The 25,197-nt window shown below is 40.4% G+C and overlaps 2 protein-coding genes across 6 annotated transcripts in view; one reads left to right on the top strand and one right to left on the bottom strand.

Annotated features, from left to right (window-relative positions):
• Positions 1-19,777, top strand: part of rnf111 (ring finger protein 111) — a 34,909-nt gene extending 15,132 nt beyond the window's left edge. For 2 of the 4 annotated variants that reach the window (XM_063475838.1, XM_063475829.1), the window contains 12 exons: positions 5,335-5,489; positions 7,311-7,508; positions 7,717-8,093; positions 9,970-10,222; positions 11,591-11,897; positions 11,974-12,099; positions 12,416-12,524; positions 13,036-13,116; positions 15,382-15,477; positions 15,767-15,853; positions 16,255-16,358; positions 18,126-19,777. In XM_063475838.1, coding sequence (XP_063331908.1) covers positions 5,335-5,489; positions 7,311-7,508; positions 7,717-8,093; positions 9,970-10,222; positions 11,591-11,897; positions 11,974-12,099; positions 12,416-12,524; positions 13,036-13,116; positions 15,382-15,477; positions 15,767-15,853; positions 16,255-16,358; positions 18,126-18,243 — 2,011 coding nt within the window. In that variant the 3' untranslated portion in view covers positions 18,244-19,777. Of the gene's footprint in view, positions 1-5,334; positions 5,490-7,310; positions 7,509-7,716; positions 8,094-9,969; positions 10,223-11,590; positions 11,898-11,973; positions 12,100-12,415; positions 12,525-13,035; positions 13,117-15,381; positions 15,478-15,766; positions 15,854-16,230; positions 16,359-18,125 lie in introns of all 4 variants that reach the window. The other 2 variants (XM_063475851.1, XM_063475846.1) reach the window with 2 other exon arrangements.
• Positions 19,778-22,738: 2,961 nt separating this feature from the next.
• myo1ea (myosin IEa) overlaps positions 22,739-25,197 on the bottom strand; it is a 48,287-nt gene continuing 45,828 nt past the window's right edge. The window contains exons 27-29 of one of the 2 annotated variants that reach the window (XM_063475807.1): positions 24,994-25,029; positions 23,011-23,180; positions 22,739-22,924 (exon numbers count right to left, since the gene is read on the bottom strand). In XM_063475807.1, the coding sequence (XP_063331877.1) occupies positions 22,848-22,924; positions 23,011-23,180; positions 24,994-25,029 (283 nt within the window). In that variant the 3' untranslated portion in view covers positions 22,739-22,847. The remainder of the gene's footprint in view (positions 22,925-23,010; positions 23,181-24,993; positions 25,030-25,197) is intronic. The other variant, XM_063475815.2, reaches the window with a different exon arrangement.

Raw genomic sequence — 25,197 nt, 5'->3', positions numbered from 1 at the left:
TTCCATATCGCCCAGCACTATACCTGGGCATCTCACACAAGTAAAGTCCGTATTTAGGGAAACACTGTATACATTCCATAGCCTGATTGGTATCATGGCTGCCATATCACTGTATATAATGCTCAAGTCTTTTTGATATGGATGCTAGTTAGAGACAGACATTGATAGTTTTGCACACTGAGTTGAAGAATTTATATATATGTGTAAAATAAAACAAAGAGAGGAGTAAAGAATGAAAGATGGCTCTGATTGTCATTTGAACTTTTAATTGTGCAGCATTTGAGAGCAGTGTGTTTAGAGAAGTTGTATTCCACTACACCCACCTCCATTTTCCTCTCCCAATGAATCTTTTCTCTCTCTTCTCATATAACTTCTTGTCTCCTCATGCAGGCGATTATGCAGCTCAGTTCACAAACCTCTGCCTCTGTGTTAACCTCCATCTGTCTCCTTTGGCTTTCTGTCTTTAACCATATTTTTCCTGTTCCTACCTTTCACATTAGTCTATCAGTAATATATGAAAAATAGTTCCTGGAAGTGAGTATACCCAGCCTGCGATGTCATGGCCTGTCTGCCTGTTTTCCTCACTTTCAAAGATGTCCTGTCTCATTAGAGAATGTAGAGATGAGCTCTGCTGTAAGGGGGATGGGCAGCAGCAGAGCAGAAGGGCGGAGAATCAAAGGCCAGGAGAATGAGCAGTGAAATCTTTGTTCACACTGCCAGTGGTCTAATTTATATGTTCACATGCAGTTTATATTAGTACAGACACGATATTCAGAAGTATGAAAACCCACATACATATTGTATCGTGACTTTTTCTTGGTTTGTTGGGTGATTGGCTGCTTCTGATGTGATTTATTTAATTGTGTGTGATACATTTGCATGGAAACAACTTCTGTGGGCAGAAGAGTGGGTTTCCTAAGTAACTGCTGTAGCATAAGATAAACTCTCACTACACATAGATATACTTTTTATTCTAAAAACGGAGAGAAACAGTCTTAGAGCAGCCAAAACAAGTCAAAAAGACTGGAACGCAGTGTAAAAGCTGAAGATAACACAATAAATAGCCTGATAAGTAAAACCATACAGGGTTGGACAGCCTCTCTTCACTCCCAGCTTGTGCAAAATGTGGCACTCCAAATTCAGGTTTAAACCAACAGCAGCGCTTTTGACATAAGTGGGGAAAAAACTATAAAAAAAATTAAGGAAAGTGTTTCCATTTTTAACCCACTGCCTCTCAGATTGCTCATTTGACTTGCTGTCAGTGTTCTCATCTTGAATTTGAACGGCTGGCAGTTATTTATTCGTTCATGCAGCTTCACAGTTGACTCGCCTGTAAAGCCGTGCGTCAGGAGAAAATTCCAGTGTTTTAGCAGTGCACTGTGGGCTGCGTTTGGCAGCTGGTTCACCCAGAGCACAGTGAGTTACAATAAACAAGGATTATGTAGCTGACATGGATCAATTAAAAAAAAAAAGCCCTTGATGAGTCCCTGCCCTGATTCTGCAAATCAGCTCAGTATATGCATAGTAGGGCAGTGAATATCACGAGACTCTCTGTGAGCGTTAAGTGCGTGCTACATTTTTCTGCAGGATTCCTGAAAGTTTTCTACTCTGTGTTTAGAGTTGGAAGGCCTAAATTATGAATACAGAGCCAATACTGCTGTCAGGGCAAAGCTTAATGCCTCACATTGTTTATTCTCTCTTACACAGTGCTGTTGGCCTTGTATGATCCCCTCCCAACCTTTAAACTCCCAACCTCCCAGCCTTAGCTGCCCATAGCATCAGTCCCAGCAGTTTACATTGCCGCAGTGCACAGAACCTCAGCTCCCTGGGGTTTGTGTCTCTCAACACTTTGGTTTGGCACAGCCTCGACATTGCCAAGCCACCCATTCCCACAGTGTTCATATTTACAATGTACTGTTTTGCTCTTTGCTGCCATCCCCCCTACACTCAAGGGGTCATAGTGGTAAACAGATATTTACAAAATAATCCCAGGGCTGCTTAATTAGGAGCCCATCCCTAGTGGCAAGCCCTGCTCCTTGGGATCAACCCTGAGCTGAGGATGCTGGCCAATTAGACCCCAGTACAACCACCATATACACCCTCCACCCACAGATGCCACCCTCACTGCTGTGTGTTCAGTGGTGAGGAACAAGTGTTTGTTAGCAATGTGTGAAGTATGAAGTTTAATAAGCTTCCTCCTCTATTGTTGCATTGTGCAGTACGTCCCAGAGGAAGCTGATTTGGACGAGGACAGTATGAGCTAGTGGGAATCCCCCTCAACACAAAGCGTTTGCTCTGTTACATTTAAGCAGTGAAATCAAAGCCATCTCTTAATTCAGTTTGTCTCTTAGTTAGCCAGTTCAAAACGTTACATATTCATCTTAAAAGTATTAAAACATGCAGGCACTAAAAGTGAAATGAGGAAGAATAATGCTTTTTATTTACTAGTTAACTTTATACAGAGTGCAGTAAACACTTTTGCTTTTTAAATAACATTAGTTTTCATCAGTAACACTTCCATAGGTTTAAGGTATTTGGTAGTTTGGTTATTTCACCAGCTTTCAGGGCTTGCCATGTGTGTTCATTGGACTCAAGTCTGTCTTAATATTTTGTCAGGTGATCCCAGAGTGGTGATTAAATCCTATTATTATCTTTAAAATACAAAATAAAACCTCATTCATGACAATGCTAAAACAAGGTAAAAGGAAAAAAAGATTGCAGTATTTGCTCACTTCTTTCTTTGGTGTGAATAAGTCCATTCTTCCTATTCTACTCAGTTGTTCTAGTTCTATTTGGTTTTGTAATCTGCTCGGACAAGATCAGGGAAATACCCTTAGAAGTCACAAGTATATCATTTGGCTAAAACAAAGAGAGAGATTTTGGAACGTTTACAGCAAGGGCCTCCAGTTCATGTGATCTCTCTCTGTTTTCTCTGTGTTAAAAGGAAAACATGAGAAATAATTTAATTTCCCCAAAAGTTAGAAAATGAGTGTGTTCCAGTAGCCAAAACATAACAGAATAAAAAAGCTTCTAGGGTTAAAACTGATGTTCAAAATGGGACTCTGTTAAAACGAAAATGCAAAAAATGAAAATACAATAAAATCTAAATATGAGGATGCAGATATGGTCTTTGTATGTTGTTCTGCATATATCCTGAGCTCAAACAGATGTTGTACAAAGTGTTCCGCAGTATGTCCAGGGTGACCATTATTCATTGCTACAGTGATTTGGATGAACTCTGCATGAGCCAATAGCAGATTCCAGTCAGTGTTTATTCAAACTGGATTCAAACAGCAATGATGAATTCCCTTGGCAACTAATATGGATGCATTCCAACAGTTAGCAGTTCAATATTCAGGCTGCAGAAAATTTCCTTCATAGTAACGTGATGAGATTGCACCACTTTTTCAGGAGGATACTCTGTGTACAACAGACTTCACACACTGATTTCTGGACTCTGCCTGTGTAAGCTTTTGGTTATCACCATGTTTTATTTGGAGCCAGACTTGAACACATTAAGACTTAAGAGAGTGAGGTGCTAAGTTACGAGCTAACCATAGCTAGTATTGTTAGCAAGCTGTGTGCATAAACTCTGTGTTTGTAACACACAGACACATTTACCTGCTATTTAGTGCCTGGTAAGCAGGTTAAGGAAATAGCAGATTTAACCAATAACAGAGCCACTGACTCATTAAGATGGTTCTAACTCACTGTAAGCCATGCTATGTGTCAAATAATTCAATTTAAAAAAATCTTTTTCAAAAAGTCACCAACACCACAAATGTGGTTCAGAGGTTCAGTTCACTGATTTGAATTGGCCAGAGTGAAACATAGTAGACAACAAGTGGCCTCACCCCTAGATGGCATTTGCCACAAAGGGCAAATTTATCAATAGAGAGCAAATCTATTTTTGTACCAGGCTGTAAACAAGTTTATTTAATGGCTGAAGCTCAGCGTTTTAACATGCGAGTCTCTGAGGATTGACTCGTTTGTGAAGCCAGGCAGAAGTCAAGTTTTTGCCCCCACAGTTTGCTCCTTAGAATGGGTTAAAAAAAGGAAAAGGGTCAATCTAACAATGACTTAATCAGTAACATATTGATGTCTGATGTATATGTATCAATCAGTAGGAATCTCTGAGCTAGTCACATCAGAGTTACTGAGACTGTGCTGTTGCTTCCTTCCCTCTGCTGCTCTGTATTCCTGTTTTTTCCATTTTCCAGTGAAATTCCCTAGCTGCAGAGCTCCATGGCATCAAGCTTTACGGCACTCCCATGTAGTCTCTTGACTCTTGTCCCTTGAGGTCATGCCCTCCTCCCTCTGATCACCTAGATTTACAGTGCTGTGGAGGGAAATGCGGCTACTCCCTGGCCTCTCACTTGAGTCTCAGAGGCCATGGGGGTAGAGCGACCGGAGCCTTGGAGAGAGAAAATTAAAAGAAAGATAAGAAAATGGGCTAAAGGTGGGGCAAGAGAAGCACAGCGTTTGACTTAATTCGAGGAAAACGAAAGGTGGTTGGAGACGATGGGAAGATTTAGATGCAAAGTTGATTGCAGAACAAGTCTGCAGATTCTAAAAGTGAATTTTTTTTATTGTTTTTGTTTTTTGGGTTTTTTTTATTTAGCGACTAATTTACTAAGTAAATGATTAAAGTTTCAAACTAAACAACTAGTGCAGAACAAAAAAAGAATGCAAAACTACACAACCTAATGGATGATGTTAAATATTTTACAAAGACAGGGGTCTAGTTTGTCAAGTGTGGCTTATCTTAGCAGCACCAGCTGTAATTCTTTCTCTGCAGGTCCACACACGTGTGCAGACTGTGGTTCTGTGTTGCTCTGATCAGGTGGTGATATGCCACTTTTCTCCACCACAGGCTGCAGATCAAAGTATAACAGAACTGCGCTGGTTGCAGGGCTTGTCATCTGTTTTACTTTCCAGCATGCTCATTTACAGCTTACTGCCACACAGTCATAGGGGCTGCTGCTAACTAGTGGTGGATGGCTGCTTAGCAGTTAAAAGGCATTGACCATTAGTACTAACATTTAAACATGTCGCTGACTAGTCACACATATCCCTAGCCTACCATGCACTTTTTTAGATGCTGCAGCAAAACAAGCCATTACACAAAGTCCTTCTGTCAGATCTGCTCACTTTTACTTCTTCATTCACTTTTGCACCAGCAGCATCTGCTGGCCTGGAAATGAACTGGTCTGGCTCTTGTAAAGGAAATGCTTCAGTGAGCTGTGAGAATAGTCCCGGTGGTCCTGAACTCCAGCATGTTGTAACAGTCTCTTTTTCTTTCTCCCCTTTTTTCAATGTGTCTATTTTCTGCAGGTCACGCTCAGTGGGGGGTCTTGGCCGAATGTGGGGTAATAGCTGCTCCCAGAATCGCCTCCAGGAGCCACGTGGACGTCACAGGCTCTCCACTGTTATCCAACCGCTGCGGCAGAATGCTGGGGAGGTGGTGGACCTCACGGTTGATGAAGATGGTAACACAGAACTCGTTTCAACAAAGTCTGGTTAAAAGATTACTAAGAGATGTTTTAACTTGGGTCTTACTGACTCAGCTAATGTACTTTTCATGCAAGCTGTGTGAGCGTTGTAGTAACTTATTTGTCACAGTCTACAACTGTGAAAGATAAAACTAAGACTAAAATATATACAAGGAAAAAAAACATTTAAAATGAATCTTAAAAAATACTCAAAAATACTGGATTTAATTGTCAAGGTGTTACAAAACCTTAATTTAAGCCACATGCCAATCTCTGGAGTGTTTTAAATTTAGATATGAGATGTAAAGTAAGCAGACAAAGATCTAATGTTGAGTGGAACCAAAAGCGTTATTTTACCAAAAAACATATAATTAGTAAAAGAATTTGCTAATTATTTATTAAATTGACTTAAATTTTGGTGTCATTCTAGTTCATACTGACTCAGCTTTGCATGGTTCTGTGATAACATTAACCTAAACCAGTAAGGTTGCATATCTTTTTAGTGTATTCGTATCTCGCACTTTACTTTCTGTTACATTGCTTTGTATTGGTATTTGTCTCTTAGCCTGGATGTCACTCTCTGTATCAGCCTGCGCCTGTGATGGGTAGCAAAATGGTGCCTCACGCAGTATTAGAGCATTTGCATTTCGTAGGAGAAAGAGGGGAAATTAATTTGTGAATATGAAAAGCAGATGGTATTTACACACTGGAATGCTAATAAGGTCTCCTCTTCTACTTGGCTGCTAAGCCTCTGCAGACACTTGCTACAGTGTGCACAAATACCACAGTCCCTCCTCCACACATAATCGTGCTTGGGAATCGATAAGAAATTAGCGATTCCGATTCCATAATCAATATCAGTTATTGATTAGATTCCTCATCAAGTTCTCACTGGCTCTGCTTTGAGAGTCGCCAAGATTTCTAAGCAGCATATCAAAGACATTACATTCCTACAAATTAATAGCGTGCTGTGTGGTCAAATGTTGCACGTTGGAGGTGTTTCCCCTCTTTGTTGTGATCATTATTGGGCTCATTACTCAAAAAAGTAATTATTACCTATTACACAGAACACTTGTCTTAAACGTAATGCTGTACATTACTTAATGTCTTTATCCTTGGAGTAATTAATTATTACTACTATTCGTTAACATTACATTCACATTTCTCTATAAAATGACCTGAAACAGACCGTCTTGCAATTGCCATTTAACAATATAAACCTATAGGTTCCACACACCAACACGAATCCCTATCCTAATGAGGACCCACATATGATATTTCTCTTATTATTTACACAAAGCCGACAGCACAAAAATAAATCGCCACAGCAGCCCGACTCCTCATCTGCTTGTTACCTGTTAAAGTACACGATCTGGCTGCTGGGCATTCACTCAGCTTTATCATCAGTGTGAGTTCTAGCTAACTTAGCATTAGCATACTGCCTGTGGAGTTGCTTGCAAAGAGCCAAAGTTCTGTTACAAGTCTAATTCATTTGTTTCTGTAATGGATGGATTTTGCACTTTGCGCTCCCATGCTTTTGTGTAATAAAAATAAAAGTAATGTCATAACCACACTGTAGACTGTGCCACTATCTTCGTCCTCCTGCAAACAAACTGAAATCAGCTGATTGTAGCACAAGTGCAGTCGATAAAAGGGATTGATAGGCAAGCAGGCTAACACTTCCAAGGAACTGAGCTTCCCAATTCCCACCCTACTTCTGATCAATAACTCAACTGACAAAAGTCAGCTGGTTTTTATTCTGGTGACATAATCTTTTCTGATTACCATTTAACTTTGTTTGTTGTTTTTAATCCACAGATCTCTCAGTTGTGCCAACAACCTCTGGCGGGATTCAGCCTCAAACAGTCAGGTCGTCCTCATCATCATCATCATCCCATCAAGCCTCTACCTCAGAGCTCAATGATGCCCCAGGCCCTTCCACTAGCTGCCCAGGTTCAACACCTGAAAGTATGCACACACAGAGGCCTAGTGGCTCTGCTCGCACAGCTCCAGAGGGTAAGACAGGACACAGCATGTTGACATCTGCTGCAGCAGGCAGTTTCATTTCAACTGTTGTCTGGAGACATCTTGTGTTTAAAAAATCAATTCTTTTTAGTGGCCAATTTCTAATTAGTCTGTGTTGTTTGGTCCTCTGTGTTATTGTCTGCCCTGTAAAAGCATTTTTAAAAAGAAAAATAATTCTCATATATCTTGCTCTCATCAGATGACAACAGACCAGGTTTGTCAGGTACAACAGGAGAAAATGCAGGCGTGGCCATGCCTAGGCTCCCATCCTGTTGTCAGCAGCACTCACCATGCGGAGGCCCCTCCCCTGGTCACCTGCCCCTGAGCCACTCCCATTCAAGCTGCTTGCAGGCGTCGTCCCCTCAGCAGACCAGCAGCTCTCAGCACAGCCACAGCAACACTCAACACTTTCTCCACCATGCCCACCACCCAGCACCGCAGCCCCCAGGCACCATGCTTTTTCCGGAGCCGATATGCCCCGTGGTGCGACCCAGTGCTCTGCCCGCCCCCTGCGCTGGAGTCAGCAGCAGCAGCAACAGCAGTAGTAGCAGCAACGCAGCCCACTACCATGACCAAGTATGGCTGTTTGTACAATATTTATTGATTCATAGCTGTTAGCGAGGCAGTATAAGCATGCGCTGATTCCACACAAACCAGGTTTTCGTGATCACTAAGGTTTATTTTCTTGCATGAAGAAATCCTGGCACCCCAGAGATATTTTAAGTGGAGCTAAGGGAAGATCAGAGCTAAGGAAAAAATAATTTATTAAGTTAAATATGTGTCCAAATGTATATTGTCAGCAAAGAACTGCCCTAAATACTGAATCACCCTTATGTTGAAAAGCAATGATGTAGTCTGAGTAATGGGAAGTTACAGTAGTTAGGTTAGAGGCTTTTAGCTACCTTCATTGTTGCTTCATACTTTGCCTCATTCCAGGCATTTATTGAGATTATCTGACAGGTGTTTGGAAACACAGAACAGCTGTACTCACTCTGTCATGAGGACTCGTTATATCCCTACAGTATCCATAACCTTCAATAGAGTGCTGGGTGAATGAAGTGAGAGGATTTTTTTGTTATTATTTTATTCCACGACAACTTCTGAGCCTGTTTTTGTCAAAGCTTCATGATGCATTTGGAATCAATCAGTGAATGTGATCATTAATGTTTTATTTACAGTGCTGCGAAAAACTACTTGCCCCCTTTCTGATTTTATAGTCGTTTTTTGTTTCTTTTTGCATATTTATCTTGTGTCTGTTTTATGCTTCGGATCTTCAAACACATTTTAGTACTTCTCAAAAATAAGTCAATACAGAATTTTTGTTTATCATCATTTTATGTCCATAAAACGCTTTTCAGGTGTGACCCCGTGTAAAAAAAACGTATTGCCCCTCAATCCTAATAACTAGTTATGCCACCACTGGCAGCAAGAATTGCAATCAAGTATTTGTGATAACTGGAAGTGAGTGTTTCACATTGGTGTGGACGAATTTTGGCCCGTTCTCCTTTGCAGAATTGTTTTAATTCAGCCACGATGCAGAGTTTTCGAGCATGAACGGCCTGTTTAAGGTCACACCAAAGCATCTCAAGAACACATGATTTACATTTACATTTACATCTCTCAGCCTGGAAAGGGTTACAGAGACATTTTTAAGGCTTTGCGACTCAAGTAAACCACAGTGAGAGTTCACTTGAGTCCACATGTGTAGAAAATTTGGAACAGTGGTGAACCTTCCCAGGAATCAACTAGAACTGCGGTCCTCACTTGTTTCAGTTAAGGTCAGAGTTCATGATTCAGCAATAAGAAGGAGACTTGTTAAAAAATGGCATTTATGTGAGGATTCCAAGGCAAAACCACTGCTGACCAAAAACAACACACATAATAATGATCAGAAACACACCAGCAACTCCACCTCTGAATGCCTCAAAAAACAAAAACAAAATGAAGGTTTTGGAATGGCCCACTCAAAGAGTGGACTTAAATCTGATTCAGATGTTGTGGCGTGACCTTAAACAGGCCGTTCATGCACGAAAACCCTCCAGTGTGGCCGAATTAAAACAATTCTGCAAAGAAGAGCGGACCAAAGTTCCTTCACGGCGATCTGAATGACTCTTTATGGCAATTGTTGCTGTTAAGAGTGGCACAACCAGTTATTAGATTTAGGGGGCAATTTCTTTTGCTACAAAATCACCATCTTAAAAACTGCTTTTTGTATTTACGTGATTTATCTTTGTCTAAAATGAAATTTCATTGACATGTGTGACAAAAATGTGAAAAAAGAAGAAGTCATTAAGGATTCAAACACTTCCTCACAGCACTGTAGTTAGAGACGGAGGGAGAAAAAACTAAGTAGAGGTTCCTGATGGGGTTTTTTTTTCACTCAGAAAGACGAGCTCAGTGTTCTGCAGATTTGGTCCCAATTCTTTCTGAAATGTCTGTCTTCCTTTCACAGCAAACTTTGCCAGTGGACCTGAGCAACAGCAGCGTTCGGAGCAGTGGAAACAGCGGGGCGAGTTTCCATGGCAGCACTTCAGCCTTTGACCCTTGCTGCCCAGGTTCCACCTCACGGCCCCCTGCTTATGTTTCCCAGCCCACCCCTGGGCCCAGTCAGCCAAGTGTGGTGGACTCGTTCAACTCCCCTATGGTGGCTCAGCCCCAGCCGCAAACACAACCCCAGCCCTGCAGACATTACATGCACCCAACTTGTGAGTACAACGCAGTACATTACATCAGACTTTTTAAACTTTTGAAAATGCGTTTTGAATGTTTGCTGCTGCCTATGAAAACAGATTTGCAATTAAATATAATACTAACCAATGCTCACTCACAGACACTAGTGCTGGCTAACAGGTTAATGTGCTCAGTGCTGAGAAACTTAATTTGCTACTCAGAATTTTCCAGTTTGTGGTTAGTCTGAAGCAATGCGATGAGGATTCTTGGTGGGGATGTCATGAAAATTTAGAGTCACTGGTGCCTCTCCTTACCTTTCCCTTACTTGTCCACCCTCCCTGTTTCAGTGCAGTGTGGACAAATATTAACAAATTCAAATTCAAAACAGGAAAATGGCAAGGCCCCAAGAGGACCTATAATGTTTTTTTTTCTTATTTTCTGTCATATATAATATTCTAAAATATACTGTTAAAGCAATCCTAATGCTATACCAGTCTTTTATAGTAAAGAGACAGAGAACCGTCAGTTCAGGGGTCGTTCTTATTCTCACCTATAGGTAGCTCTGGGTAGTGACTGAAAGAATGAGACATAAGATGTAAGCAGTGGAAATGATCTACTCCAAATTGTATGGATTTCTTTTTAGTGATAGGGTGAGGAGCTCAGATTAGAGCAGCTACTCCTCCACACAGAAAGGAGCCACTTGGTCCAGGTATTTGACGTTTCAGGCATGTCATACCGGGCGGAGGCCTGGGGGCAGCCCAAGGAAATGCTAGAGAGATTTCATATCTCAGCTAACTTGGGAATGTCTTGGTCTCCACCCACACCGCAAGAGCTGGAGGAGGGCTGGGCTGAGGGGAGGGGTGGGTGTCTCATCTTAGACTGCTGACCCTGCAATCTGGACCTGCTTGAGTGGCAGAAAGTGGATGGATAACTGGTGCTTGTATTAAACATAGCAAAAGTTTCAAATGGTGAGGTCAGCATGTGAACAAGTAAATCCCATGAGCCCAAGGCTCAGGCCTCACAATGTTTTAAATAGTTGACTTTAAAAAGTTTTTAGTCCCTTGGCTTGATAGGTCATAGACACGGGATGTCCTTTGCTGGTTGCGAGCGCAGTAGCTCCATAGCAACCTTGTATTCAAACTGATTTTGAGGGCCAGCCGATAAGAAAACAGTAGGGAGCTAAATATCTTGTTTTAGACAGATGAGAAACTGAACCTTTCTGCCGTACTGGGTATATATAATTTTTTTAAAAAGTGAGCATTTTCCATTAACTATTAGGCTTGTGATGTGGGTAGGTTGGAAATGGAAGATATCTGCATTTATTTGTTCTTTATTTTTAACATGAAGAGCCGTGCATAATTTGACAGTCTTAACTTTTCCCCTTTATCTCTTGTCAAACCCAGATGGCCCTCTAACACGTTCACTGCATCATCAGTCCTCTTCCGCCTGTCCTCATTCCCATGGGAACCCCCAGCTTACACCTCAGACCCCAGCACAAGGTGAATTTCTCATTCCCCACACCTTTCATGCACCTCTGTCATCCCACCCGCCAGGCCACGCCGTGCCGCCCGCCCCTCCCCCGTCTCTGTCCACCCACCACCTCACTAATTCAAGTGCCCAGCTGGCCCAACATCTCCCTGCGGACCACCAGACCTTGCCGCACATGTATAGGATGGAGGTTCAGAGGCGCAGGATGATGCAGCACCCCACGTGAGTACCAGTGCAGGCTAAAATTACATAATTGATGGCTTTTCTTTGCTGAACATGTATTTTCCTTTCTTTCCAGACGAGCACACGAGCGTCCTCCTCCACACCCCCACAGAATGCACCCCAACTACGGCCATGGGCACCACATCCATGTGCCACAAACTATGTCTTCCCATCCTCGCCAGCCTGAGCAGAGAACAGCATGGTCAGTATCATCAGGAGTGTAATGTGTGTAATGTGTAAGTTTCAAACTAGCTAATCCAGTGGTTCCTATATTTCATAACTACCAAAAAGAAAGCAAAGAAGAAACGTGGAGACCCATCTCAGGGTCACAACTTTTTTTAGTCTTTCCTATCATGTCACAAACTGAAGTTATGTTTCTATGTTAAATAAAGTGAATGCCCATGAAGTGAAGTACCCTTTAGAAACAGTATTATAGATGTTTAATGTGACTGCACTTACATGATTATTTGGATTGATGTGGTTTGATGTAATAATGACTCACCGCCTTGTGTCAACAGGGAGCTCGGCATCGAAGCCGTGGCCCCGTTCCCTTCAGGGCACCTGCACTCCCACCTGCCCCACTACCACCCTCCCCCAAGACTGCACCACTTCCCCATCCCCTTCATGGTGAGAAACCCTCAGCACACAGGCATCCATTAGCATACATGAAAACGAAACACTTTTATATGGAGTCTGGCTGCGATTAATGGAGTTTGCCCCTTATTTATAACATCAGTTATTTCAAGGATGGTTTAGTGAACCCCATGAATAATTCATTAGCAATTAATAGTGGCTCATCAACCATTTCGAGTGCACACTCAACAAATCCAAACAAATCCTTGACTCTCATCCAGCGCAAATATAGCCGACAGTTGTGATGTTATTATTATATTAAGGAATCTATCATCTGTGACCTTTATCATTACACATTTGCAGTGCCTGCATTTTCAGAAGTTTTTTATTAATTAAATTATTTTGTTGAAACTTGGCTTCAGTTTTAGAAGCAGCACATGTTGATTTTGTTTATTTTTAATATAGCTAAGCTGACACAACACCCTTCATGGGCCACATTACAGTGTGCTCAGACTGCATTCCTTGTATTTTAAGGCTAAACTTAATGAAACTTCTTCCCCTGCAGCACACTGGCATATCTGAAGTGACCTACCCGCACATTAGGTACATCTCATCTAGAATTACTGGCTTCGGAAGAACTTATGAGGTGAGTACTGTTTGTAAATGTATAAGCCTGAGGACAGTTGGGTCAAAACACGAGTACGAGTTACTGTTTCATTCATCGCGGTTGTCTGTTACTATAAATTTTAAAATGGCTTGACTCATTGCCGCATGACTCAGCATTATTGTGATCCTGTCATGGCGTAATGCTGGTTTGTTTTTATTCAAAATGCACGCTGGAATCGGATGAATGCAGCTGTCGCAGGAAAAAGAAGGGAGACGGTGTTTTAGTGGAAGTTTGTGCAAGGAAAGTTTTTAGCGTTTAATAAACAGTGCAGGGTTATTAAAGAGACAGATTAACCAAAGTCAGATTCACTGAGGCCTGTTGTACATCTACATTTAGGTCCTTAAGTTTTGTAGTTTTGCCTCTTTACACCACCACAGTGGATTTTAAATCAAACAGCGTCCCACATTTTCAGCATCTGAAAATTTGTTATTTGATGAAATAACATAAATTTATATTCATTAGTTTTCAATACCTGGATGAACTTGTGAACATCATCAAATGCCTTGTTGGTTAATTTGAGACAGTCTACCAGCCCTTTACTGCAGCCACCTTCAGTGTTTATGGGTCACTCAGCCTACAGTTTATTTTTTGGTAACTTTAAGCATGCTCTGTTGTGTCATTATCCGTTTGTGCTGTGAGGCACTGTCTGATTAGTTTGGTAGCATTTGTCTTAATCTGAGCAGAATGTGTTGCCCTGCACTTCACAATTCATCCTGCTGCTTTTATCAGCAGTCACATCGTTGGTAACCCGGTTCCACTGGCAGCCATATTTGCCCGTGTCATAACATTACCTCAGGTTTGACAGATGATATAGTTTGATCGTTACCCATAGTAAAAGTTAATTTTCGTTTATTTCGTCTTGTCCATATATATTTATATTTACATATATACACGTGTACACAAGTTTTTTCTTTCCCCAGAACTCTATATGGAGTGTTTTCTGATCTATTCTTCCTGTAACCAGTGGTTTGCACTTTGTTCCAAACCCTATATGTATTTATATTCATGAAAGCATCTGTTGATTATAGACAGTAATGCTATCTGTGATCTTTTGGGGTTGTTGAGGTGGTCAGAGAATTCATTCTATTTAAGACTGGACCACATTGGTGTAAGGAACTGTAGAAGTGACCAAACCAGCTGGTATAAAATTTGCTGTAATTCTTAAACGGTTCATCTAAAATGATCATAAAACCCCTCAGCTTAAAGGTTGAAGTCTATATATCAATGGCATTTTGACTGTTTGATTTTTAAAATCCACTCTTAGCAGCTAAATTACGAAAACAACTACGCTGTGCAACAAATTATGGACCTCACTGCAGATTATTTTAATCTGAGTTTTGCAATGTTATATAAAATGTTTCCCTCCTATTGAATATAAAAGGAACTCAATCCCAGTTGCCTTATTTGGCCTGAAACACCAAATAAGTACATTTGAAAAATTCACCAGTGGCGTCGGTGTGGCCAGATGTTCATGAGCAACCTTTAACCTGATCATCACATGATTGCTCAGAAAATTCCACGAACGTTGACGTTGGCATTTTTTCATATAGGAATCGTTTTCTTTCTGCTGAAGAAAACGGTACCCATCAACCACATCACCACAAGAAAAAGGAGTGCGTCTAACTTTGACAGGTTCATACTCGTGACATCGGGGTAGGATGTAAAGATCAATAGCGTCTTCATAACTGTAGCTGCAACGCTCGTCTTCACAACGATCTGTAACTTTAGCTCGGTACTCGTCTTCTTTGGTGGTGAATGTGGTTTAATAGAAAGAAAATAGTTCCCATTTTGAACTTCTCACACTGCAACCCCAACTCACAGTCTCAAAATGGTGAATTGACCTCTGAGCTCGGTGTGGCCAGATGTTCATGAGCAACCTTTAACCTGATAAAACTGCTCCCAGAACACGTGTCTGTCAGTTGTGACATGAAAGTTTCTTCTCACAGAACCGTCTGCCTCAGTGAATTGAATTTATTTGCTTTCACCTTTGCCAAGTCACACAATTCAACAAGCCTAACAAGCACACTGAGTGGCTCAGTAGGTAACCACAGCTGTCCTGCTGACACTGCATAAACCATTGGCCTGATTTAGAAATATTAATCTGACTTTTGATGACTACTTGGAAACCCATTTAGTCAAAGGCTTTAACTGCTTAATTGATTAATCGAACAGCTGGTAAAACCTCTCCATGAAGAAAAATGTCAGTTTGTACAGAAAATGTCAGCTTTTTTCCCCTCCAATCAGGACCTGCTGCATTTAGAGGAGAGACTGGGGACTGTGAACCGAGGAGCCTCTCAGGGAACCATAGAGAGGTGCACTTACCCACACAAGTACAAAAAGGTGAGGACCTGTCAGAGTGTGTGTGTTGTAATAAATATATAATGTGCTTACAGATTTTGAAGCTGCTGTCTATAGGTGTGAATGTATGCTGCAGTTGCCTCTGGGACAGAGTGCGCAGTGGTCTTTTGTGTTCATTTCAAACATCTGATGTTTTGCCAGCATTTAGAAAACACTGTAGTGTCTTTTACCAGAGATTTGCAGCTGTGACGATATCTGTTGGGGGAAAGTTTCCGTAGAGGTTTCCAAATGTATCTAAATAAGCAATCTAACACCCTGCCACCCAATACAGAAGGTGTTGGAGAGAGACATTGACCAACAGTTAACCCCTGAAGCTTGGGCATCTATTGGGAAAAATATGCACGCAGACCCAGAATCGGTGAGAAATAATGAACAAATCAATTTGGAAACATGTCTCTGCTCACATGTACAGTAGATGTTAGTGTTAGTCTTGGGGGCCAGGGAATTCGGCTAATTACTTTGATTTGAATCATTTTGATTTGATAAAAAAACATTTTTCTGTTTCAGGACAAAATGACCATTCTCTCTGTCCCCAAATCTAATGTATTGTTGTAAACATAGTTACCTCTTTATCGGAAAAAATATCACCTTTTTTTTTTTTTTAAATACAAACTTAATACATACTTCTAATCTTACTACAGTGTTTTAATTGAGTAGCTTGTGTTTGAATTGATAGGATTTTGTTTAACCATCTGTAATACCAGTTGTTGATCGACGCTGCTCATCAAAACTCAGTCTCCAAACATTTCTCACAAACAGAGAAAGCTGCACGGTAAGCAAGACGAAGACGAGGGGGCAGATGAAGACACAGAGGAGAAATGCACCATCTGCCTGTCAATACTGGAGGAGGGGGAGGATGTCAGGTAAATGTCTCGCCTCCTGGGTGTTCGTCATGCTCGTCACGCTCAGTTTTGTGTGTTCAATTACGCTTTCAAGGGCGTGACGGAGACAGGTGGGATAGCAGGTGTAGTTTAGCCGTTTCACATTGTCTCATAGGATGTCAAAAAAAAAAAGACCCAGAGGCATTAAAGTAATCAGCAGAAAATCCCAAAGAGCCTTAAAATTACAAGCCTCATGGTGCTGCGTTTTGGCACTCACTCAAGTATTTTTTTTTAAAGAGGATTTTCTGCCCCCTGTTGGTTTAAGAGAAACTGAAAAATTAAATGTTTATGTATTTATTTTTCTGTTTTCTTTGCTGTTTACTACAAATTGCGAATCCCTTAATTATTGTTACTCACTAAAAGCATTTAGTCTTTATTCTTACATTTAAACTGTGTTTTAAAATCAGTGTTTTGACTAATTGGAGGAAGCAGATGGCAGCTGTAGGGAATACAGATGAAAACTTAAGTATATGAATTATACGATGGGCTCAAGTGTTTAAAGGCACTTTTATCCGGTCAAATCATAAACTTCCTCATCGACAGCGTCTGACATTGGAAAATATACTTAACTCTGTTTTTTGGAGTCTATCCGCAGCTGTCGTAGGTCGAGAGGCGGGGTGCGCCCTGGACAACTGTTACAGCTGTTAGTTCACTATTTCAGCTATTTCCTGACTTCTTCCAGCTGTTGTTGCATTTAAACCCATCTCTGGCATTGAGGGTACCAGCATGCAGCAGTTTCATTCATTTAAGCTGTTTTTATGCAGCTTCTACAGAATACAACTTATTCACTTTTTGAGCCATTTTAATGTTAATTTAATCTTAATGACATTTTAATGTACCAATAACTCAGCTGTATGTTTGATTCGGTGCACTGGTGATCATTTAAAATAGCTGAACAGTAACATAGTGCTTAGCATGTTTGTTAATATCACCACTCAGTATAACATTTATGCCAAATAAACAGAACTGTAATTACCAAAATCATTATTTCCGTTTCTGTAATGGTTAATTCACTGATATGCACACGCTCTTTAATCAAAATGATATTTTTAATGCTAAATTATAATTATTGTTGTTATCCATCAATTTTCAAAGTTACATTTTTACAAAACAAAAGAAAAAATGTTTTAAAAATGTGTTACTTACTTGCATTCCTGAACAGAAAAAATATTTTAGTGGTTGAATGTTTATTTCTGACTTTCAACTAGAGTATAAATGCATGAATTCAGAATAATATTAATATAGTTTATAGATTTAAACAGACAGATTTCCTTGTTTTTGCGCGTGACCATGAACAAAGATTTTAAAAGATAAAGGAGCGTAATCGTTTCTGTTTTTGAAATAGGTTTTGCTGTTTTCACCGGATTTTTTTAAAAACCCCAAAAACTATATTTTATTAAGCTCATGATCAGGCAGTGCTGCTGTATCATGCATGTTAATATTCAATTCAATTTTATTTATACGGCGCCAAATCACAACAAGGCACTTTATATTTTAAGGTAGACTCTACAATAATACAAACAGAGAAAAAACCCAACAATCATATGGCCCCCTGTGAGCAAGCACTTTGGCCACAAAGGGAAGGAAGGAAAAACTTCCTTTTAACAGGAAGAAACCTCCGGCAGAACCAGGCTCAGGGAGGGGCGACCGGTTGGGGAGAGAGAAGGAAGACAGGATAGGATAGGGAAAGGGAAAGCGTGTTTAATCTATTTCTTTGTCTCACGTCTCTCTCCTCTGTTTCCCCTCCAGACGCCTACCGTGTATGCACCTCTTCCATCAGCTGTGTGTGGATCAGTGGCTCCTCACCAATAAGAAGTGCCCCATCTGCAGAGTGGACATTGAGGCGCAGTTGTCTGCTGAGAGTTGATGCTGTTTTTTTTCCCCTTTTTCTTTTCTAACAACCCTTTTGTTAAAAATTTATTTTGAGATCATATTAATTTCTCTTCAGTACTGCAGTCAACCAAAGATGGCATGAATTACCCCTGCAGCAGCTCTACTGCAAGGATATTTAAAAAAAAAAGACATCTGACAGAGAAAAAAATAAAAGCATTGAGCCTAGAGTGCCAGCTATCACATGTTACTACAACAGCTAGAATTCTCCATTAAGGGTTTAAGATTTTATTGTATTTATAAAGCTTTTATGTAGCTTTTTTGATCGTTTCCTCAAGTGTCATTTTCGTTCTGTTTCTCTGCATGTTTCCTCGCAATGCATTTCTTTGCACATATAACGTGGGCTCGAAACGGCCTAACAAGTTGCAGGTGAGGATAGCTGCTCTAGTAAAGATGCATTTCTGTAAACCTAATGCCTTGCTTTACTAGAATAGAATGTCAACCTCCAGTTAAAGGAAAAAAAAAAACAAAAAAAAAACCAAACATTGCAGGATTCATTTTACCAATCATTGTATCATTGATTAGTTTATGTTTAGAAGATGTGGATTGTTAGTGAGAGATGTTTTTTTTTTTTCCTTTCTTTTCTTTTTTTTTTTTAAGTAAATCAAGACATTCCTAACTAGGGAACTATGTTAACAGATCAGCTGCTGTATTAGTGCACACCCAGTATTTCTAGAGTGGAAATAAACTCAGATGTTCACCTCACTCCCAGAATATGCACACGCTTTGCTACGATTACACCACCCGCCCCTTCCCCCTTTTTCCAGCACCTTCATTTTGACTACAACACCGTTACCGCCACCATCCGATGTATTTTAGAGGACAAAGAAAAAAAGAATGTCACCTCCCTCTCTTTGACTGTTCTTTCTAAACCGAACGATTGTCGGGATCTGCTGTGAATCTTTTCTTCATTCTGTTTGGGGTTCCTTCCTGCAGACGGGCCTGCGGACGCTAGGTTTATGGGAGATGATCTCAGGTCGACGCATGGCCCCGCAACCTGGGATCATTTTGTCAATTTGATACTGGCAGTGGCGTTGATTTTTCATTTCCTGTGTGTATATGTGTGCGCGCGTGCGTATGTGTTCAGAGGGAAATACACAGCTCAATTGGAGATGAATATTTACTGTTTATTCTCACACGTCGAACCATTTCACCCACCCTCCCTTTTTGTCTCTCTGTAGTTGAGCAGCAGCGTCTGCTTTGGCCGCTGAGAAAAGAAAAGAAAAAAACACTAATGCTGTCGACTAACTCACTCGCATAGACTTGCACAAGAGAGAAAAGGGTAGGAGGACCGTAGTGAATATGACAGTGTGCTGAGGCCATGTATTTCCACTCTGACGAATAGTAAAAACTGAAAAATTACAATTTTGAATGGAGTGTTGAAATGCAGTACTTAAAGCAGGTAGCCATGCATTCATTGACTTAAAGGCACCAGGATCATATTCTGTGGGATTTCTATTAGTTTTAAAAAATGATATTAATAAACTTGGATAACTTAATTGTGTTGTTTCTTTGGCTTTTTTCTGATTAATCAGACATGTGAGTTACTCGCTGGCTTTCGTAGTACATGCTTATCTGTCATTAAATTTGCATTGGCTTAAAGATCATGTAAAAGCTTAAATCTTTTATATTGGGGGGAAAAAAACAACATAAAAATACACATTTACAGACCTGACTTCCCAAACTTAATCTTTGGGTCAAATAAATACACAAATGCACAAAAATCAGTCAGATATGGAGATATAGACCTCCAGATGTTTTTGTGATCTGTAATCTCAGAAAGCCTTAGATCGAGAACATGTACATGATATCAAGTTTATTCTTTCTCGTTATCGTCATTATTTATTCTATTATTAAAAAGGACTTCTATTTTCAAATAATCAAATTATAAATTAAAGTAAAATCATTTTAACAACTAATAAACTATGTTCTTTAATCAATGCTGTTCTGGTTTTAATAAGTTGATATAAATAATTAGAAAGTCTCTGTTATGGACCAGGTGAGTGAGGTGATTCCATTTAGGAAATTGTTATTTTGTTAAAGCAAAAAGACAGAAAAAACTGAGCAAGTCTAGTCAGTTTTTGGAAGTGGTCCATAGTTAAAATGAATGTGATTAAAAACTACTAGAGTGTCTGAAGAAGATAAACGCATTTATGACAACCGATAAAAGAAGACGTTTCTCAGATAACAAATGTTTAAGCTCAACTATTCAAAATGTTGCAGTACCGATTGTAGCCACAAGGTGGAAATGAAACGCCAAGAAACGCAGTTTTCCAGCAAAGCTGTGGCCCTGAGTGCAGCTGTACAGTGGAGGGTTTGACAGATCCTCAATAAAAACGATGTAGAAGATTTAAGTAGGAAATGTTCCCGCCAGCACAGATACATTTTTTTCTGTTTCAGTTGAGCAAAACTATTTCAAGGTAAAAGCATGTTGTACCTGTAAAGCTGGGTTGAGAGACAATCTTTAGAAAACAGTCACACAATTTAAAACATAGATTTTGGTAAAAGTTACTGAACAGTTAAATCTGCAGCTTAGACATTTACTTAAAAAAAGGCATACACATCACTACATTTACACTCCAGGTCTTCATTAGGTACACCATTCAACTGCTCATTAATGCAAATCTCTAATCACCAAACACACGGCAGCACCCTGTGCATTTAGGCATGTGGACAAGGCCAAGATGAGACCTGCTGACTTTCAAACTGAGCATCAGAATGAAAAATAAAAGTGATTTAAGTGACTTTGAATGTGGCATGCATGTTGGTGACAGACCATCCAGGTCTGAGTACTGATTTCCAAAATAATCTTATCTAAAGTTTACAGAGAATGGTCTCAAAAAGAGAAAATACCTTGTTGAAACCAGAGAATGTCTCGATGACCAGACTGCTTTGTGCTGATAGAAAGGCATCATTAAGTGAAAGAACTAATCAAACTAATCCAAAGTATGAAGAAAGGTATCTATGAATGTAGAAACGTCTGACCTTAAGGAGTGGGTGCCACTCCTGTCAGCTAAGAACAGGAAACTCAGGCTTCAAATCGCACAGGTTCACCAAATATTTACAGAACTGAAGATTGGAAAAACGTCTGCTGTGAGATTCTGATGGCAGGGTCAGAATTTGATGTAAACAACATGAAAGCCTCTTTGACAATAAAACAAACCAAAGCAGTTAAATATGCAGTATTACATGCTTTATTAAAGGACTGATCTACTGCTGTGTATTGCACAAGGATACTTTCCACCATCTAAGTTCAAACTATATTTCATGATGCAGAGGTTTTATGACAGAAGTCCCAGCAGTTGTTACTGACCAGAGTATAATGTGGTTATTTTATTTGGAAAAAAAAGGAATGTGTAAGTAATGAAAGCAGTGCAAAAAGATGTGCAGAAACAGTCGAGCACAAGTTAAATTGTTTGCAGCGCCACAGGAAAAAATGCCAACAAATTCACCTAAAAACAAATCGGTGCACTTGACGAAACAAAAATCCGTTCACCGTGATAGTAACCACACCGAGCGGAACAGGAAATAAAGCTGATCTGTGAGCAACAAAGGCAGATGAAAACCAGCATGTTAAAATCCTTCAGAGAAAATACAAAACAAAAAATATTTAATTTAAATTCTAACCAGCACCAGGCATCCTCCTACATATTGAACAAATATACAGAATCAGATCTAAAATGCCTGTTTTTAACATTTAATGTAAACAAATTAATTACCAAAGCAACTTATTGCTATCTTGGCAACTTGTCCTTCATCAACTTGACTTACTGGCTGTGGCATGAACGATGTCTGTGTCCAAGGTAGTACCGGTGCTAATAAAGTGCTAATAGACCGCAGACAGCATGCTCAGGTTACAGTATACATGGCCTCTACTGTTAGTCTAATATACTGGTGTGCTAGAAAAGCAAAGACATAGTGATTAACCACTTTACTACACTGCCCTTTGACTGGTTTGGGTATTGCTTTGGTATTTCTAATCATTAGAAATCACAGTGTGGCGATTTAATGAATATGTGTTCCTGGAAAGTAGTTACAGTTTTGCACCAAAAATAAATATTTCCTGGTAAAACAGCAGTCACTTCATTTTTGACACGGACACATCCACGTTTGCTTCGGCAATCAAACCTTCATCTAAACAAGCTAAACAAAACAACGTGTTGAGAGTAAAAATCACAGCCTGGTCCCACAGATTTAGCAGATTTCATTCCAGCGCTTCAAAACTGTTTTGAGCTAAAAATCCTCAGCAAGATATAAATGACAGTAAGGAGAACACAGAAGCTATAAATACAATAAATAGTTTTGTTCAGTACTCAGAGGGACTGTGAAGGAAAAAAAAAAATCAGACCCTGGGGTCAAACAGTCTTCTTTGTCTTTAGAGCCTCATTTCAAGCTCGATGATCTTTTGGTCTGCTGGTGTAACCGGGAGTTACATTCGTGTACTCTAAGGCAGTAAAGTGGAGGAAGTGTCTCATTGTGCTTCTCTCTCCAACTGTAAGCTTCTAAGCTCCGCCCCTTCCTCTGAGAAGGTCAGCAGGGATGAAGCGTTCTCTCCTCCGTGTGCTGTGAAACCTGCAGCTCCTAGATCTTGGTGACGTAGTTGTTGGGGAAAAGTCCCTGCTTCCCACGAAGGCGTCCTGTCCACCACCCGGACACATCTGGCCGACAAACATGACTAAATTAGCGTCTCATGAAAAATAGATGACAAATAAGCCCCTGAATGCCTTCTTCGCCCTGCGCTTACCCTCTTTGATGATGTCGATGATGTCGTCGGCGTTGAAGCTGAGCTCGTCTGTGTCCTGAGCATCGTAGGCGTACAAAGCTCTGCACTGGGGCACCTGGGGCTTGGGTTTGGGTGCAGGCTTGGGTCGTCCTCCTCCCGGCGGAGGCCTGCTGGCTGACGGTCTGTGGGCCCTGAGGTAACATAGAGAGAAACAAAGAGAGAAACGCGTTTGTGACTTTCTCTATGGTAGATCTCAGAATACGAGGGCATGCATAACCACCATCTCATTATACCATATACCAACCATTAAACACCGATTTGAGGATTAAGATTTTTCATTTTCCAGTCAACACTGTAATCAAACTGAAAGTGTTTTAAAGAGATAGCAGCAGTTCATAAATCAGACACAAGATGGCGATATGGTGGATGCCATCTCTATGCCTGCACAGAAGAACTGAACCTAAAATGTGTTTGTGAAGCCCTCAGGAGCACAGAGTGCTGATCCCAAGTCAGCAGCACCTTTTTTCTGCATACGCGAGTTAGTGGATGGGATATATTTGGGAGCAAGTGAAAACTTTGTCCTCAAAGTTGATGTTAGAAGGATTTGAGCAAGTTTGAGGAAGACCAAATTGTGACTGGGTCAGAGCGCCTTCAAAACTGCAGCTCTTATGTGGAACAATGGCCGGCTCCTGTGGTCCGATCTAACAGACGAGCTACTGTAGCTCAAATTGGCCAGAAAGTTCAAGCTGGTTCTGATAGAAAGGTGTCAGAATACACAGAACAGTCAGGTGCCCGTGCTGACTCCTGTCCACCAACGAAATGCCCAACAATGAACTGGACCATGGAGCAATATAGGAAGGTGGCCTGGTTTGATGAATCATGTTTTCTTTTATAACACGTGGATGGGCACGTGTGTCCATTTTCACCTGGTAAAAACCAGGCATCGGGATGCACTATGGGAAGAAGGCAAGCTGGTGGAGGCAGCATGATGCTTTGGACAATGTTCTGCTGGGAAGCCGTGGGTCCTACCATCCATGTGGATTTTACTTTGACATGTAACACCTACATAAGTGTTGTTGCAGACCATGTACACTTTTTCATTTTAAACTATTCCCTGATGGTTGTGGCCATCAGTGGGCTCGTGGAGTTCATGCCCTGGCAGGTCAGAGCTGTTTTGGTACCAACACAATATTAGGTATAATTTTGCAGCTGATCGGTGTACACTGTAAATAAAAGAGGGATGCAGTCTCTATGGCGCCACCTGCTGGTCAGGCAGAGCAAATTCACCATCATCATCATTCAGGTGTTCTGAAAGCAGATGTGATGAGCAAAGAGAGCTCGTACCCTGCTTTATCATAGTTTTTTTTTTATCCTGCAGGGATAATCTGTAACATGAGTTATATTGTAGATGTCTTATGTAGCAACTTCAACAAAAAAAACAAATAAAAGTTAAGTAAGGCCATAGATCAATGCGTTGTGAGCTGTAGTGTCCACTGCAACTGGGCTTCTTTTTAAAACCAGAAATGTCTCCCCCTGCTGGCCATGAAAAAGAACGCAGGTTTGCGGCACATCTCCAGTGGCTTCACTTTTTAGTGCCGTATGACACATCCGTCTTTTATACATGGAACTGTAAGCAGGCAGTGAAGCAGCCAGTTTTATACATATGTAACTTATGCATTGACCCAATAAAATTATTTACTCCTGTGATATTAAAATTGAACCAATATTAAAATAAATCAATCAATCAATAAAAGCACAGAAGGATTCTTTAAACCTCCCAGAGATCTTGTTTACAAATGAAATAAAATTTTGAGAAAGAATTCCCATTTGATTGAAACCAAGCAGCAGCAGCAGGAAATTAAAATAAAATAAAATCTTAGTTGCATACTACGGCAGGAAGTCGAATTTTAATCATACAAGAGAATAAGCATGAGCATTTCCTGCTGCTGCAAGCTTTTGCACTCATGAAACACCAGTCAAAACACTGCACACACTCCAACTCACATTCCTCCATTTGAAGTGGGCGGTCTGCCTCCAGGACTACAAAAGAATAAATTATCCAAATTATGTCAAAATACAGAAACACAGCTATGTGTGAGAGTGTCTATAGTCATTTTAATATGACGTTTATAACTGTGTTCGTGACACGAGCTTGACTAATGTCTTATTTTATGAAACTGGGTTGGTTATCACACTGTGATCAAATAC

This window comes from Pelmatolapia mariae, linkage group LG1 (assembly GCF_036321145.2).
Source record: "Pelmatolapia mariae isolate MD_Pm_ZW linkage group LG1, Pm_UMD_F_2, whole genome shotgun sequence".
Taxonomy (NCBI): domain Eukaryota; kingdom Metazoa; phylum Chordata; class Actinopteri; order Cichliformes; family Cichlidae; genus Pelmatolapia; species Pelmatolapia mariae.
Note: the sequence above shows the minus strand (reverse complement) of the source record. Positions and strands in the feature narration are given on the sequence as shown.